Source organism: Cyprinus carpio, chromosome B12 (assembly GCF_018340385.1).
Source record: "Cyprinus carpio isolate SPL01 chromosome B12, ASM1834038v1, whole genome shotgun sequence".
Classification (NCBI taxonomy): domain Eukaryota; kingdom Metazoa; phylum Chordata; class Actinopteri; order Cypriniformes; family Cyprinidae; genus Cyprinus; species Cyprinus carpio.
This window is the reverse complement of record NC_056608.1, coordinates 17,728,311-17,741,068: the sequence shown is the minus strand read 5'-3', so window position 1 is coordinate 17,741,068 and position 12,758 is coordinate 17,728,311. Positions and strand designations below refer to the sequence as shown.

Here is a 12,758-nt window from a genome sequence, read left to right as displayed (position 1 = left end):
GAATGGTGAATTATTTGGGCTATCAATAATTTCTGTAGACTAAAGGTGCAAGAGTTGATGTTTGAGTCAGGACAGAGCTTTAGTTACCTGTATGGTTATGACAAGGATGTCCAGGGCATATGGTTCCTCAGGAGTGGACAGAGACTTCCTCTGACTCTGCAGTTTGGATATCTGCATCCATTTCCCGCTGAAAAAGGAATAAAGGCTATCCATCTCCCTCACTGTCACAAGCAGCACATTTCCATGACGATCCTTAATGGGCTCATAGTGGACTCGGCCCAAATTGTGAGTGCCCAGAAGATTCTATTTGGTGAAAGTCAAAGAAATAGAAAAGAATTTAACCCTCTGATGCTGTGCATGGTGTCCACTACAAAACAACTGGTAATTTTTTAAAATTTTATTTTAGGTGTGACATCGAAACCACAATGAAACGATAATAATATATGGCTGTCCTCTTTAATGTATCATTATGGTTTTATTTATGACAACAAAAATACAAAGCATAAAGTATTTCTGGAATGCACGACTTTATTGACGTGTAATTATCTCAAAATTTATATAAATATATTTTTAATTAAAAGTAATATTTTATCTTTTATAATTAATAATAATATATTTAACAATAAAACATATAAACTACTTAAATAAGAATTATATTGTATTTGTATTGCACTGAAGTAAAAATAAATATTTTAAATATTTTAATTCAGTTTCCAGAAAGAAAAAAAAAAGCATTATTGTCCTAAAAAGCAGTTAAGTAGTGTATGTTGGCCAAAATAATTGTTATGCAATATGAAATATGCTCAAACACAAACACAGGCACACACTCCACTTAGAATCCCACATAAGAGATTATTCCACTCAATTTCAATTTGTATTTATTTCAATTTCCATTATAGTGATAAATTGTTAGCACGGCTCATCACGGGCTGGCAAACCTGCAGTTGGCCCGCGGCCGCCAGCATCTTCTGTCTGGACTGCAGAGTGGAAGAGGAAGAGGTGGAGACTGCCAGGCTCTGTCTCAGCCACCGGACGTCTTCCCACATACAGGACAGCTGCAAAATAAACACACACGCACACTTGTGAAGTTGGAGGAAGCTATTTACCTAATTCCTCAACATCATTCAAAGTCTGTGCATGAATGGCAGAGTGCTTAATCTTCAGTAATGCGACATCCTGCTATAAGGTGCTTTTGATGGAAAAGTGCATCATTCTTAGAGACAAAACCATCTGTGCCTGCCTGTTTATGTGACTGTTTAACCTTCAAACTATTTTAAAGCTGGAGACACGGTTTATCAAGCCAACATCAAAATTTGCCTTGACGAACTTTCATTTTTTAGTTGCATATTAGGAGACAAGTTGAAAAATAAACATTTGGATTCGGACATGAGCGCTTAAAATGCTGCAAGGCTCGTTCTGTGAGTATAACTTTAACCCCAACATAAAAACAAAAACTATAAGTACATCAAAAAAAGAGCTATATTCTGCTAAGACTCTCTCTGCTTCTTGCATCACACCACTTTAGCCTTGTAATTATAATCAAATTACAATCACACATCCCACGCCCTAGCGCGGCCTAAGTCTGGTGACTGTTCACTATGACAGAATATATTTAGGACGCTAAGCTGACCGCAGGCTGCATTTAGAAGAAACCAACAAAAATATTGATGCTTGTCAAAGAGACGTGTAACGAAAACATTGAAAATATATGTTTCAGTTCAGCGATAACAAAACGCATGTTACTTTAGTGCAGTATCTCCGTGCTGACCTCTCCGCTGCTTAATGTCGCGGTTGACTGTTTGTTTGTGCATACCTTGGTGAACCACAGAAAGTCCTGCATGAGGGAGCTGCTGTATGAGTCGTCCACCTCCACTATGGGGATCTGATCCTCATTAGTCACTAGCAGACTGTCTTTATGGTAAAATACTGATGCTATATAAACTCCCCTGAAAAAAAACACAACAATCAAGAGAACCGATTCAGAAAAAGGTGAATACAGCTATAATGTCAATTCTATAATGCATGCCACTTTCCAAGAATAGAGTACAAAATAGGCTCTGAGATTCCTACAAAGGACTCTTTTTTTCTATTTCAGCAAATATTTAGTGATATGTGTTTCTTAAAGTTTAGATAAAAAAGAAAATATTACATTTATATTTTACATATATTCATTAGCAGAGACACCAAAGCAACTTGAAAATGAGCAGAACAGCAAAGCAGTATTATAGTACGTTGTAATAATTATACCAGTTTTATTTTCTATTCATAAGAAAAAGTTTATAAAAAAGTTTGCCGTTTTTGCAACTCTTGACATTAAATGTTGTTTGAAACCATAGACAGCAATTTTAACATTTTCTAGCAATAAATATTACATAAACATCAAAACTGAACAGACAAAATTGTTTTCGGTCATTAAAAATGACTCATGATTTAATATCACAATTCATTATAAATAAGTGATAATTATAAATAAATGCATTATAAAGGCAAAATATAGCTATTTAGGGGCAGATTTACTAAACGGCAAATTAGCGTTAGAGCGCAATTCCATAAAAGTGCCAATGGGAGGGGACAATTCTGCGTGTGGTTTACTGACAAGGCATACATTAAAGAAAACAGATGCGACATCTCATTTCTATAATAACCAATCTACCAAGAGCAGCGCAAATTACCGCCTGCTTTAAGATATGATTTTTTGGCGTTAATGGTTAATGGTGCAAATGCCAGTAATTTCATGAACACAAACATTAGTAAATCACATTGCACAATTCATTTTAATACTCTCCTCCCATAAATTTTGCGTCTGAAAGGCAAACTCCTAAAAATGCATATTCAATAAGGTCAGGCGCAAAAATAACTATGTCCACTCCTTTTCAGCGATAATTCATTACTGTGCATCTTTAGTAAATCCTGACAGTACTATTTTAACGCCAAAAGACGGTTTGCGATGGCCTAAGCTGTTAGTAAATCTGGCCCCTATTATCATTAATTCAAAACATTCTTTAAAAATCTTTACATTGTTGTTTGATTTTGATTGCTGTGTTTCAGTTGAAAAGGTCAAAAACACCTGAGGTGGAAAAGGCCAAATGACCATTTTAAGGCTGAGGATAGAAACATTTCATGTGGTCAAAACGACTTTCATGCACATGTCTAAAAGTACAACAATACAATAATTACCATTTATGCTTCTAATACTGTAATAAAACTAATGTGACACCATTATGTAATCTATCTGTTGAAAGTGCCACCTATTTTTTTGTAATATGCTCATACCACCTTTTGAGACTCTTGACAAATTTAGTAGAGGAATGAAAAAGGTGTTTCAGGCTCCGGGACACTGACTGTTTACGACTTGGATTCTGCAACTTTGATGTGTCTGGAAAAAAAAAAAAAATAGGTAAGAAATGGAGTCAAGATGAACAAAGAGGTGAAAACAATAAAATAATGAACTCGTGTGGGAGACTAAGGATAGTGTGAAAGACCTACAATGGAAAAACAGTGTGAAAAATCATACTCTAGTCAGTTCTTGGATTCATTCTTACTTTCTTGAGATTGACTAGTTGTTTAGAAAACCCAATCATTAACTTGAGTATGAACTATGTAGTTTTAATCATCCTCTGGAGCTTAACACTTCAGGATTACTTGAAAACACTATTGTCATCAAGACACAAAAATATCATTGTAAAGAGCAAAACAGAAGAAACAACATACTGAATGAAGGAATAAACACAGAGAACTTTGTAGACAGACAGGGTGAATGAGCCTCAGGGGTGTAAGAGAGGGTTCGGGGGAGTCAGGCCACCGACAAACTGGTTATCTGGAACATTTCAGCTGCGTATCTCCCACTTCAAGCGCAACCATATCAGCCCACATTTCAGTGATGCCAATCTTCAGACGTCCCTGTTTTCATGAAATTAAGCGTCACATAATTGCCCCCCGTGTAAACAGCAGGGCAGACGGAACAATCCATTTGGCTGAGAAGCTGTTTACAACGTGAAAGTGGCCGTCAGAGCGAGCGAGTCACCGTGAGAGCAATCACGCTAACCCTAGTCTCCGTGTCTCCACTGGAGAGGCTTGAAAGGGAGGTAGGAAGGCAGATTTTCCATTTGAAAATCACTATCAAACCCCTCAAGGAATAATGTGTCTTAAAAGTCCCTTAAGAAGATTAACGCTTGGCCCCTTTGACCCTACAGTGACGACTGTTAACAGTACGTGATTACATGCGCACACTGATTGTTTCCTGCTTGGCTAGATATCAACATAACGTAACCTCAAAACCGCTACACAGAATCTTACTGGAATCTCAAGATAATTACGTCCCTTCTGAAAAAAAGTCAAGTTTGATTACATACACTGGAATATCACAACCAGATTTTAAGGTTAGGATGTCAACCGCAATTTTTGTATCACTAGAAGTAGGAGTGAGAACATAATTATCCACTTTGGAAACACATTATATCCGTTTTAACATTTTTTATGTGAAGTTCAGCTGTAGTTCCCAGTTTGCACAAACAGAAGCATTGCACGTGTTGATAAGCTGAGTGCAGAATTTGTATTTATTTCTCCCTCAGAAGGTTAACTGGCTTTGACAAGCAGATTATAAGACATGAGTGCATTGCCCTCCTGTGCCGCCAAACTGTCACACTAAATAAATAAAGAAATGCCTTTTCATTTATGAAAGCAAAAGGAAAAAAAATGGATCGCCTTTGATTAATGACTTGGCAATCCATCTGTCTACCGCACAGTGAGTGCAACCATGAAATGAGGTGGGTGAGCGAGCGCTGGTAGCATTCTTTATTATCTAACTAATTTAGCAGAGGTCAACGGACCCTTTTCAACATACGAGAGCGAGCGAGATCATCCATAACGATCGTGGCCAGACTTTCCAGGCCTTCGCTGACAGAAAACGCTTACATAGCCACGGCGGAGAGCATGGAGGTGTGCGTGTGAGCGATCGCGTTGTGCGTGTGGGTGTTGCTGTGTCTCATGCTGGAACACTGGGAGCTGTGTGCGCGACGCACACACACACCCCTCGGCTTGAGGGCAACCTCTCAGCTCCACATATACACATCATAAATTAAGATAACCTCTGCTTAAACGAGGTGCATTTTTTTCAGAGCGGTTTTTATAGTGGTGTCATTGTACTGATGCTGATTAATTTTGCAGATTTATTTTCGAACACTGTCACTCCAAAAATAACATGTGTCCGCATTTAATACATATATATTGCTAATAAATTTTATAATATGTATTTTTTTTATCTTGTTTTCCAGTAAACATTTCTAAATGTCCTTAAAACCAGATTAATTTCTTAAGAAATATATTCTTGTTTGCTCATTCTCTTATTTTTTGCATTTCACTCATGCCTCAGAATTCTAACTTACATTTAAAACTTGACATGGTACACTGCAAATATAATTGGCTCAAATTTGTGACATTCTTACTTTTAATAAGATGCTGTGGATAAAAGTTTCTGTCAAATGAACAATGAATAAATTTAAATGTAGAATCAAAATTGAATAAGACATAAAGACTTGTTTTCAGAGATGATATATACTGTGTGTGTGTGTGTGTGTGTGTGTGTGTGTGTGTGTGTGTGTGTGTGTGTACTTGTTTATGCTACATTTCTGGTCCCCACAAGGATAGTAAAACTTGAAATTCTGAAACCTGAAACCCATCCTTTTTTTTTTAAAACAGCTTCTGTAAGTAGTAGGGTTAGGGTTAAGGGATAGGTAATATAAAGTCCCCACAATTCACAGAAACAAGTGTGTGTGTGTGTGTGTGTGTGTGTGTGTGTGTGTGTGTGTGTGTGTGTGTGTGTGTGTGTGTCTGTCTGGTCTAACCAGCAGTGCCTATACAGCTTGCGGGGAATCTGCTTCTGCCTAACACGCTATGGCGTTACTGCAGGTGCACCAGACCAAGGCACTAATGGACCTGCACGAGGACTGAAAAAGACAGAACTCAGCTCCTGCTCAACCGTACGGCCAACAAGCTGTCTCGAGCTACGCTCCCGGGAGAGTGGGAACACCATCCCCGCATGGTCCAGCTGATTTAGAGACGTTTCGGAACCACTCAGGTAGACCTGTTTGCCTCTCCAGAGACCTCTCACTGCCAGTTGTACTCCCGGCATGGACCCTACACTCAGCATGGACGCACTGGCACACAGCTGGCCACGGGTTCTGTGCAAGTATGTGTTTTCCCCAGTGATCCTTCTCGCACAGACACTGTGCAAGGTCAGGGAGAACAAGGAGCAGGTCTTGCTTGTGGCGCCATATTGGCCCACTTGGACCTGGTTCCCTGAACTAGTACTCCTCGTGACAGCCCCTCCCTGGCGGATTCCTCTGATGAAGGATCTACTGACACAGGGCCCCCTATGGCACCTGCGTCCAGAACTCTGGAGACTTCATGTCTGGTCCCTGGCAAGACACGGAGGTTCTAGATGACCTACCCCAAGAGGTAGTGGACACCATCACTTTGGCGAGAGCACCGTCTACGAGACATGCTTATGCCTTGAAGTGAAACCTGTTCGTCGAGTGGTGTTCTTCTCATCGAGAAGACACCCGGAGATGCCTGATCAGGGTTGTGCTTTCCTTTTTGCAGCAAGGACTGGAGTGAAGGCTGTCTCTCTCCATCCTCAAAGTCCAGGTTGCTGTGATTGCAGCGTACCATGACCCCATAGAAGGGAAGTCAGTGGGTAAGCATGACCTGGTCGTCAGGTTCCTTAGAGGGTCCTTAGAGGAGGTTGAATCCTTCCCGGGCCCCCCACATACCCTTTTGGGACCTGTCTCTAGGGCTTAAATCACTACAGCAGGGGCCATTTGAGCCTTTGCAGGCAGTCAAGCTAAAGTTTCTTTCATTGAATACTCTGCTCCTGCTTGCACTGGCCTCCATCAAGAGGGTAGGGGACCTGCACACATATTTGGTCAACAAATCCTAGAGTGCCTAGAGTTTGGGCCAGCTGACTCCCATGGAATCCTGAGGCCCCGGCCCGGCTATATGACCAAGGTTCCCACTACTCCCTTCAGGGATCAGGTGGTGAACCTGCAAGCGCTGCCCCCAGAGGAGGCAGACCCAACCCTAGCTTTGCTTTGTCCCATCCAAGCCCTCCAATGCTACGTAGACCAGACACAAAGCTTTAGGACCTCAGACCAGCTCTTTGTCTGTTATGGAGGCCGACAGAAGGGGAATGCCGTCTCTAAGCAGAGGATGGCCCACTTTATAGTGGACGCCATCACCCTGGCTTATCAGGCACAGGGTGTGCCCTACCTGTTCAGGTTGCAAGCTCACTCAACTAGAAGTGTTGCCTCCTCCTGGGCGCTGGCCCGTGGCGCCTCGCTGACAGATATTTGTACAGCTGGGGTCGGGGCGACCCCCAACACGTTCACTAGATTCTATAGCCTTAGTGTGGAGCCCCTATCCTCCTGTGTTCTCACCTCAAATGGGTAGTGGCACTGAGAGGCCCCGGTTAGTGTCGGCTTGCTAAAACCTCTCCAGAGAGTCCAATCGTAGACCCTGTCGAGCTCCTCCGTCCCCTTGGCAGCCAGACATAGCGGAGCATCCGGCGCCAGGCATTCAATCGCTGAATCCTTGAGAACTGGTAGAAGCCTGGGGTCCATATGTGAGACCTGAGTGGATCCCATATGTGTAAAGTCCACAGTATAGCCTTAGAGCCCATGTTTCCCCAGCAGACTTCTGCCATTTTCAAGAGGGTTACAATCACCTCCAATTTTCCATATGCACCTAAACGGATGTTCATATGTTTATTTGCTCCTGAGACCTGCTTCAGGAAGGATGGAGCTTTCGCAGTGTCCCTGTTCCAAGTGGAAATGGTACGTTTTCCCAGTTTTATCCAATCTCACTGAGTGGGTGGTGCTTTGACAATGATGAGTGGAATTTCTTGTTGCGAGCCCCGGCCTACACCAAAAAGGGGTATAGGTGGCTCGCACAGGGCACTGGAAGGGGCAGCATCCATGGTGCTTTGGTAGGGAATCCCAATTCATCAGTCACCGACGTGACGTCGAGAGAGACTGACTGAAAATGTCTCGGTTACGTATGGTAACCCTCATTCCCTGAAGGAGGGAAAGGAGACGTCACGTCCCGTCACCATGGCTGCTCTACCACCGCTTAGCGGCTGGGTCACCGGCTCAGCTCCTCAGCCAAAACCTGGTATGCATTGCACCTGCTGCCTTCTTATACTCAGGCTGTGATCAGCTGCAGCTGGATGCAATAACTGCATGCCAATGTGCATTGGTTCGTTTACTTTACACTCGTAGTAGATTGGTCTATCAAAGCGATATCCCAATTCGTCGGTCACCGACGTGACGTCTCCGTTCCCTCCTTCAGGGAACGAGGGTTACCATACGTAACCGAGACGTTGTTGTTTGACAAATCAAAAAACAAAACAATAAATATTAATTGTATTTTAAAATCATTTTTATTAAAATATTATTTCATCCTGAATATATTCTATTGTTATCTAATACCATTTTTTAAAGGTAAATTTATGTGGGTTTTAAAGATATGTACATTATCCTATTATCATGCACTATTTACATTTTTTTTTTAAATAAATTTATGTGGTAAGATGTTTTATTAAAAAAACAAGAGAAAAATTAAGAAAAGGGTTTTTTTTTTTTTTTGCAATGCACATACCCACATTCTCTCTAAATGAAAACACACAAAGACAGATGTGTTATTTTTGCATAGTTTCTAGTGTTTTTCAGCTTTCCGCATCAATAAAAACTCTCATACAGTGTTTTTCTCGTAGAATCAATTCAATAAATGAATTTGGGACAGTGGCAGCCATCGTTCTGACATCATTAGTGTTGACTTCTAAACAGATGAGTGATGCCGTTTTTTTTGCTCACCCCCCTCCTGCTTGTGGCTGGCTGCATAGCAGGCTAATGAAGTTGCTGTTTATAAACAGCGCAATACTGTCAGCACCAGGAACAGCGTTCTTCTATACCTCGGCAGCCGCCCTCTAGGTTAGAGAGTGGGCTTGAGGCCAAAGCAGACTGTCTGCGCTTCACACTAGGTCCAGCGTGCCTCGTTTTAAAGGTGTCTGTGCTCGAGCCCTGTGATTTACAGTGCTGCACTATACAGACAACATGTTTGACACACAGATGTTAAAATCTAAAATGGATAAATGTATTAAAACATTATTTATTTACATGTCCTCTTCCCCTGCAGGCAGCAGGAATGCTGAGAGAGCGTATTCATACTGCTCTGGATGGCCATACTTGAGTCAAAACACTTTGACCATGCTTCATTTCGTCACTTTAATACACAGTAAATCTACTGGAAGAAGTGCGGACTTAGAAATCGGCAGAGAGAAAGAGATGATGAGAGTGAGAGCATTATGAGAGACAGACGGTTCGGGAAAGACCAAACACAATAAAGAAAGCAAATAAAAGAGCACCAGCTGAGCAAAAAAACAGAGATGATGAGGATGAAGTCATCTGGTGAATTTCACAATGGAACTTCCTGCTCTGATTCAGAGGATATACAGCCTACTTTTAAATTTTAAAAATCAAGCAATCAGTATATATATATATATATATATATATATATATATATATATAAATATATATATATATATATATATATAGATATATAGATATATAGATATATAGATATAGATATATAGATAGATAGATAGATAGACAGATATATATATATATATATATACTGTATATAGCCATGAGGTCAAAGGAACTGCATGCAGAGCTCAGAGACAGGATTGTATTGAGGCACAGATCTGCGGAAAGCTATAAAAAATTCTGCTGCACTGAAGGTTCCCAAGAGCACAGTGGCTTCCATAATTCTCGAATGGAAGAAGTTTGGCACAACCAGGACTGAGAAACTGATGGAGGAGGGCCTTGTCTAGATTGGTGACCAAGAATCTGATGGTCACTCTAGTTGAGCTCCATGATCATATATGCAGATGGGAGAAACCTACAAAAGGACAAAAATCACTGCAACACTCCATCGATCTAGACTTTATGGTGGTGTGGCCAAACTCAATCCTCTCCTCAGTGAGGACACATGAAAACACACTTGGAATTTGCAAAACAGCACCTAAAGGACCCTCAGACTCCGAGGAACAAGATTATCTGGTCAGATGAACCTCAAATCTAAGCATCATGTTTGAAGGAAACCAGCTCTGTTCATCACCTATATATATATATATATATATAAAATATATATATATATATATATATATATGAAATGAATTAAGCAATCAAGCATCACACAAATCTGTATTAATTATTAATAAAAAAAATACAATCAGCTGAATATCACAAAAATGTGTGGGTTGTCTACAAGGAGCTATAAGTTATGCAAGAATGATGTCAATTTATAAAAAGTACCAAGGAAAATGTTTGGTTTGTGACTGGACTATGTAGAATCACTTAATCACTATCTAATCTAAAATTTGTCCCTGCCTGCACCACTGATCACAATGCGATTCCCAATGTTTTGAACCATTAAAAGTGTAATAGTTTTTCAGGCTCACATGGGAGAGCAGAGATATTACATAAACTTTCAAACATGATTAAATACACCTACGCAACTGTGACAATTTATTATGCCCTGAAGGCAGGTAGGAGGACCGTTTTGATATCAGGAATAATAAACATGTTGCTTTAAGACAAATGGGGATGTTGACCATTCTGAGTATAATTGTTTAATCAATCCAAGCTCATAAAACTGAAATATATTTGAAACACACAAATGCACTAGTTTTTTATTTTAATATATTTTAGAATTGTAATTCATTCCTGTGATGGAAAAGTTGACTTTTCAGTAGCCATTACTTATTTTTATCAATGTTAAAAATATATTTTTGTGGAAACCAGATCTTTCTTTGATGAACAGAAAGTATGAACAGCATTTCTTTGAAATAAAATTGTATTAAATTAAATGTCTATTTAATGCACTTTATCTGAATAAAATGGTTAATTTCTTAAAAAAAAAAAACATTGTGAACAATAAATAGATTAGATTAGATATAATATAAAATAAAAAATTAGATATTTTACATGTGTGATCTTACACTGACATAACATAAGATAATGTAAATCCACTAAAGTACTGTATCTCACAGGAGACATCACATGTGTTCCAGTGTCTTGCTACATCACATTCTCGATCCCAATCTAATTTTTGTATACAATTATTTAAATAAAAGATGTGATAGTGCGCTTACACTTAGAGATGTTAGTGATCTCTGTATGTGTGTGTGTGTGTGTACCTCCACAGCAGAAGTGCTGGTGTGTGGCTCGAACCTGCTGTAAAAGCCTCTCCATAGCCTCAATGTGACCTCTCCTCCTGCTCTCTCTCCCATCGCAGTCCTTCCAGTCTAACAGAAAGAAATATTACACAAAACTCAGTCTTGTGACATGTTCTAGATGTCAAAAGACATTTAATTTGATTCCATCGGACTTGCACAAAAAAAAGAGCAAAAATTCTAAAACACCCCAAAATAATCAAAAATTAAGCTGAGACGTTGTTGGGGCACTTACTGAATAGTGACTCATTACCAAGAGAGGGTAATTTGAACACAATGTATTATAAAGATTAAAAAATAAATAAAAATAAAACCTAGAAGGAAGGACAGGCGTAAATTCTCATTCAAATCTATTTTATAAAATCTTAATTTCACCCAAACAATTCTCTGTGTCTGCACTGCGTACATGCAGTTTTATAATGCTGGATTGGTTACTGACGCAAAACTATGTCACCCTGTGACACAGTTCGTTTTTCTTTGTAGCATTTATTTGAAAGCTGAAACTCAAGGCCGGATCCAGACAGTATGAAAGGTGGCAGGGTGAGTAGAGTTCGTGATGGTTAAATAATAGCGCAGTCCTACATCCAAGGATGTTGGGTACAATCAATACAATTTTCTCTCCTTTTAACAGACATGATATTTGAATTAGAAGCACAAAACTATGCTGACGCAATGCTCAAAGGTTCAAGAACTTTCCAGATAATGACATTTGGAGCTGTAGTAAGCTTCTTAAAAATTGTCCTTTAATGCGTTACTCGGGAACTGTGGCTGCTTTGCAGAACTTACTGGAGGGAACAGCAGAGGGAGGCTGAGAGAGTTGTGCCGGACCCCAGCCTTTCATATTGTAGGCAGAGATTTGAACGTAGTATTGTCTACCCTGTAACAAACATAAAAATATCTCAGAAATCATTTACTACACAACAACAAGCTGTAATTACAGTGGAGCTATTATTGTATCTTACCGTGGTAAGACCTGATATTGTGCATTTCAGGGACTGCAGATTCTCAAGGATCATCTCTCCAGCTAATAAAGAGAAGTCCTTTAAACAGCTCCATTCCACTGCAATAGACGTCATCACACATTAAACAGTTAAAAGTTGAAAACATCAATGAGTGGAGTCTAAAGAAACTAAATAGGACAGAATGAAACTGGACCATTATAACGTCATCTATTGAAATTACAGCTACAACAACATTATAGCTTGAATAACTAGATATTAGAAAACGTGAGTGGTTTTGTTCTTGCAAAACTCTACTTCTTCTCCACGCCTTTCAAACAGTTAACGTGGAATGTTTAGGAATGTTAAATGGAATGTTAAATGATGAAAAAAAAAATATTAATGAACAACTTATCTCTTATTCAGTTTAAAATGAAAAAATTAAATATTAATTAAATTAATATGTTGGGGTGGGAAAGTTGTAATCTTTCTATATTTTGTATAATAAAATTTAATAAAAAAACAATTGA

The 12,758-nt window shown here is 39.4% G+C and overlaps 1 protein-coding gene across 1 annotated transcript in view; it reads right to left on the bottom strand.

Annotated features, from left to right (window-relative positions):
* LOC109099670 (ankyrin repeat and fibronectin type-III domain-containing protein 1-like) overlaps positions 1-12,758 on the bottom strand; it is a 76,447-nt gene that overhangs the window by 10,929 nt on the left and 52,760 nt on the right. The window contains exons 12-18 of the mRNA XM_042735813.1: positions 12,253-12,350; positions 12,077-12,167; positions 11,255-11,362; positions 3,277-3,376; positions 1,814-1,946; positions 939-1,055; positions 88-303 (exon numbers count right to left, since the gene is read on the bottom strand). Of these exons, the coding sequence (XP_042591747.1) occupies positions 88-303; positions 939-1,055; positions 1,814-1,946; positions 3,277-3,376; positions 11,255-11,362; positions 12,077-12,167; positions 12,253-12,350 (863 nt within the window). The remainder of the gene's footprint in view (positions 1-87; positions 304-938; positions 1,056-1,813; positions 1,947-3,276; positions 3,377-11,254; positions 11,363-12,076; positions 12,168-12,252; positions 12,351-12,758) is intronic.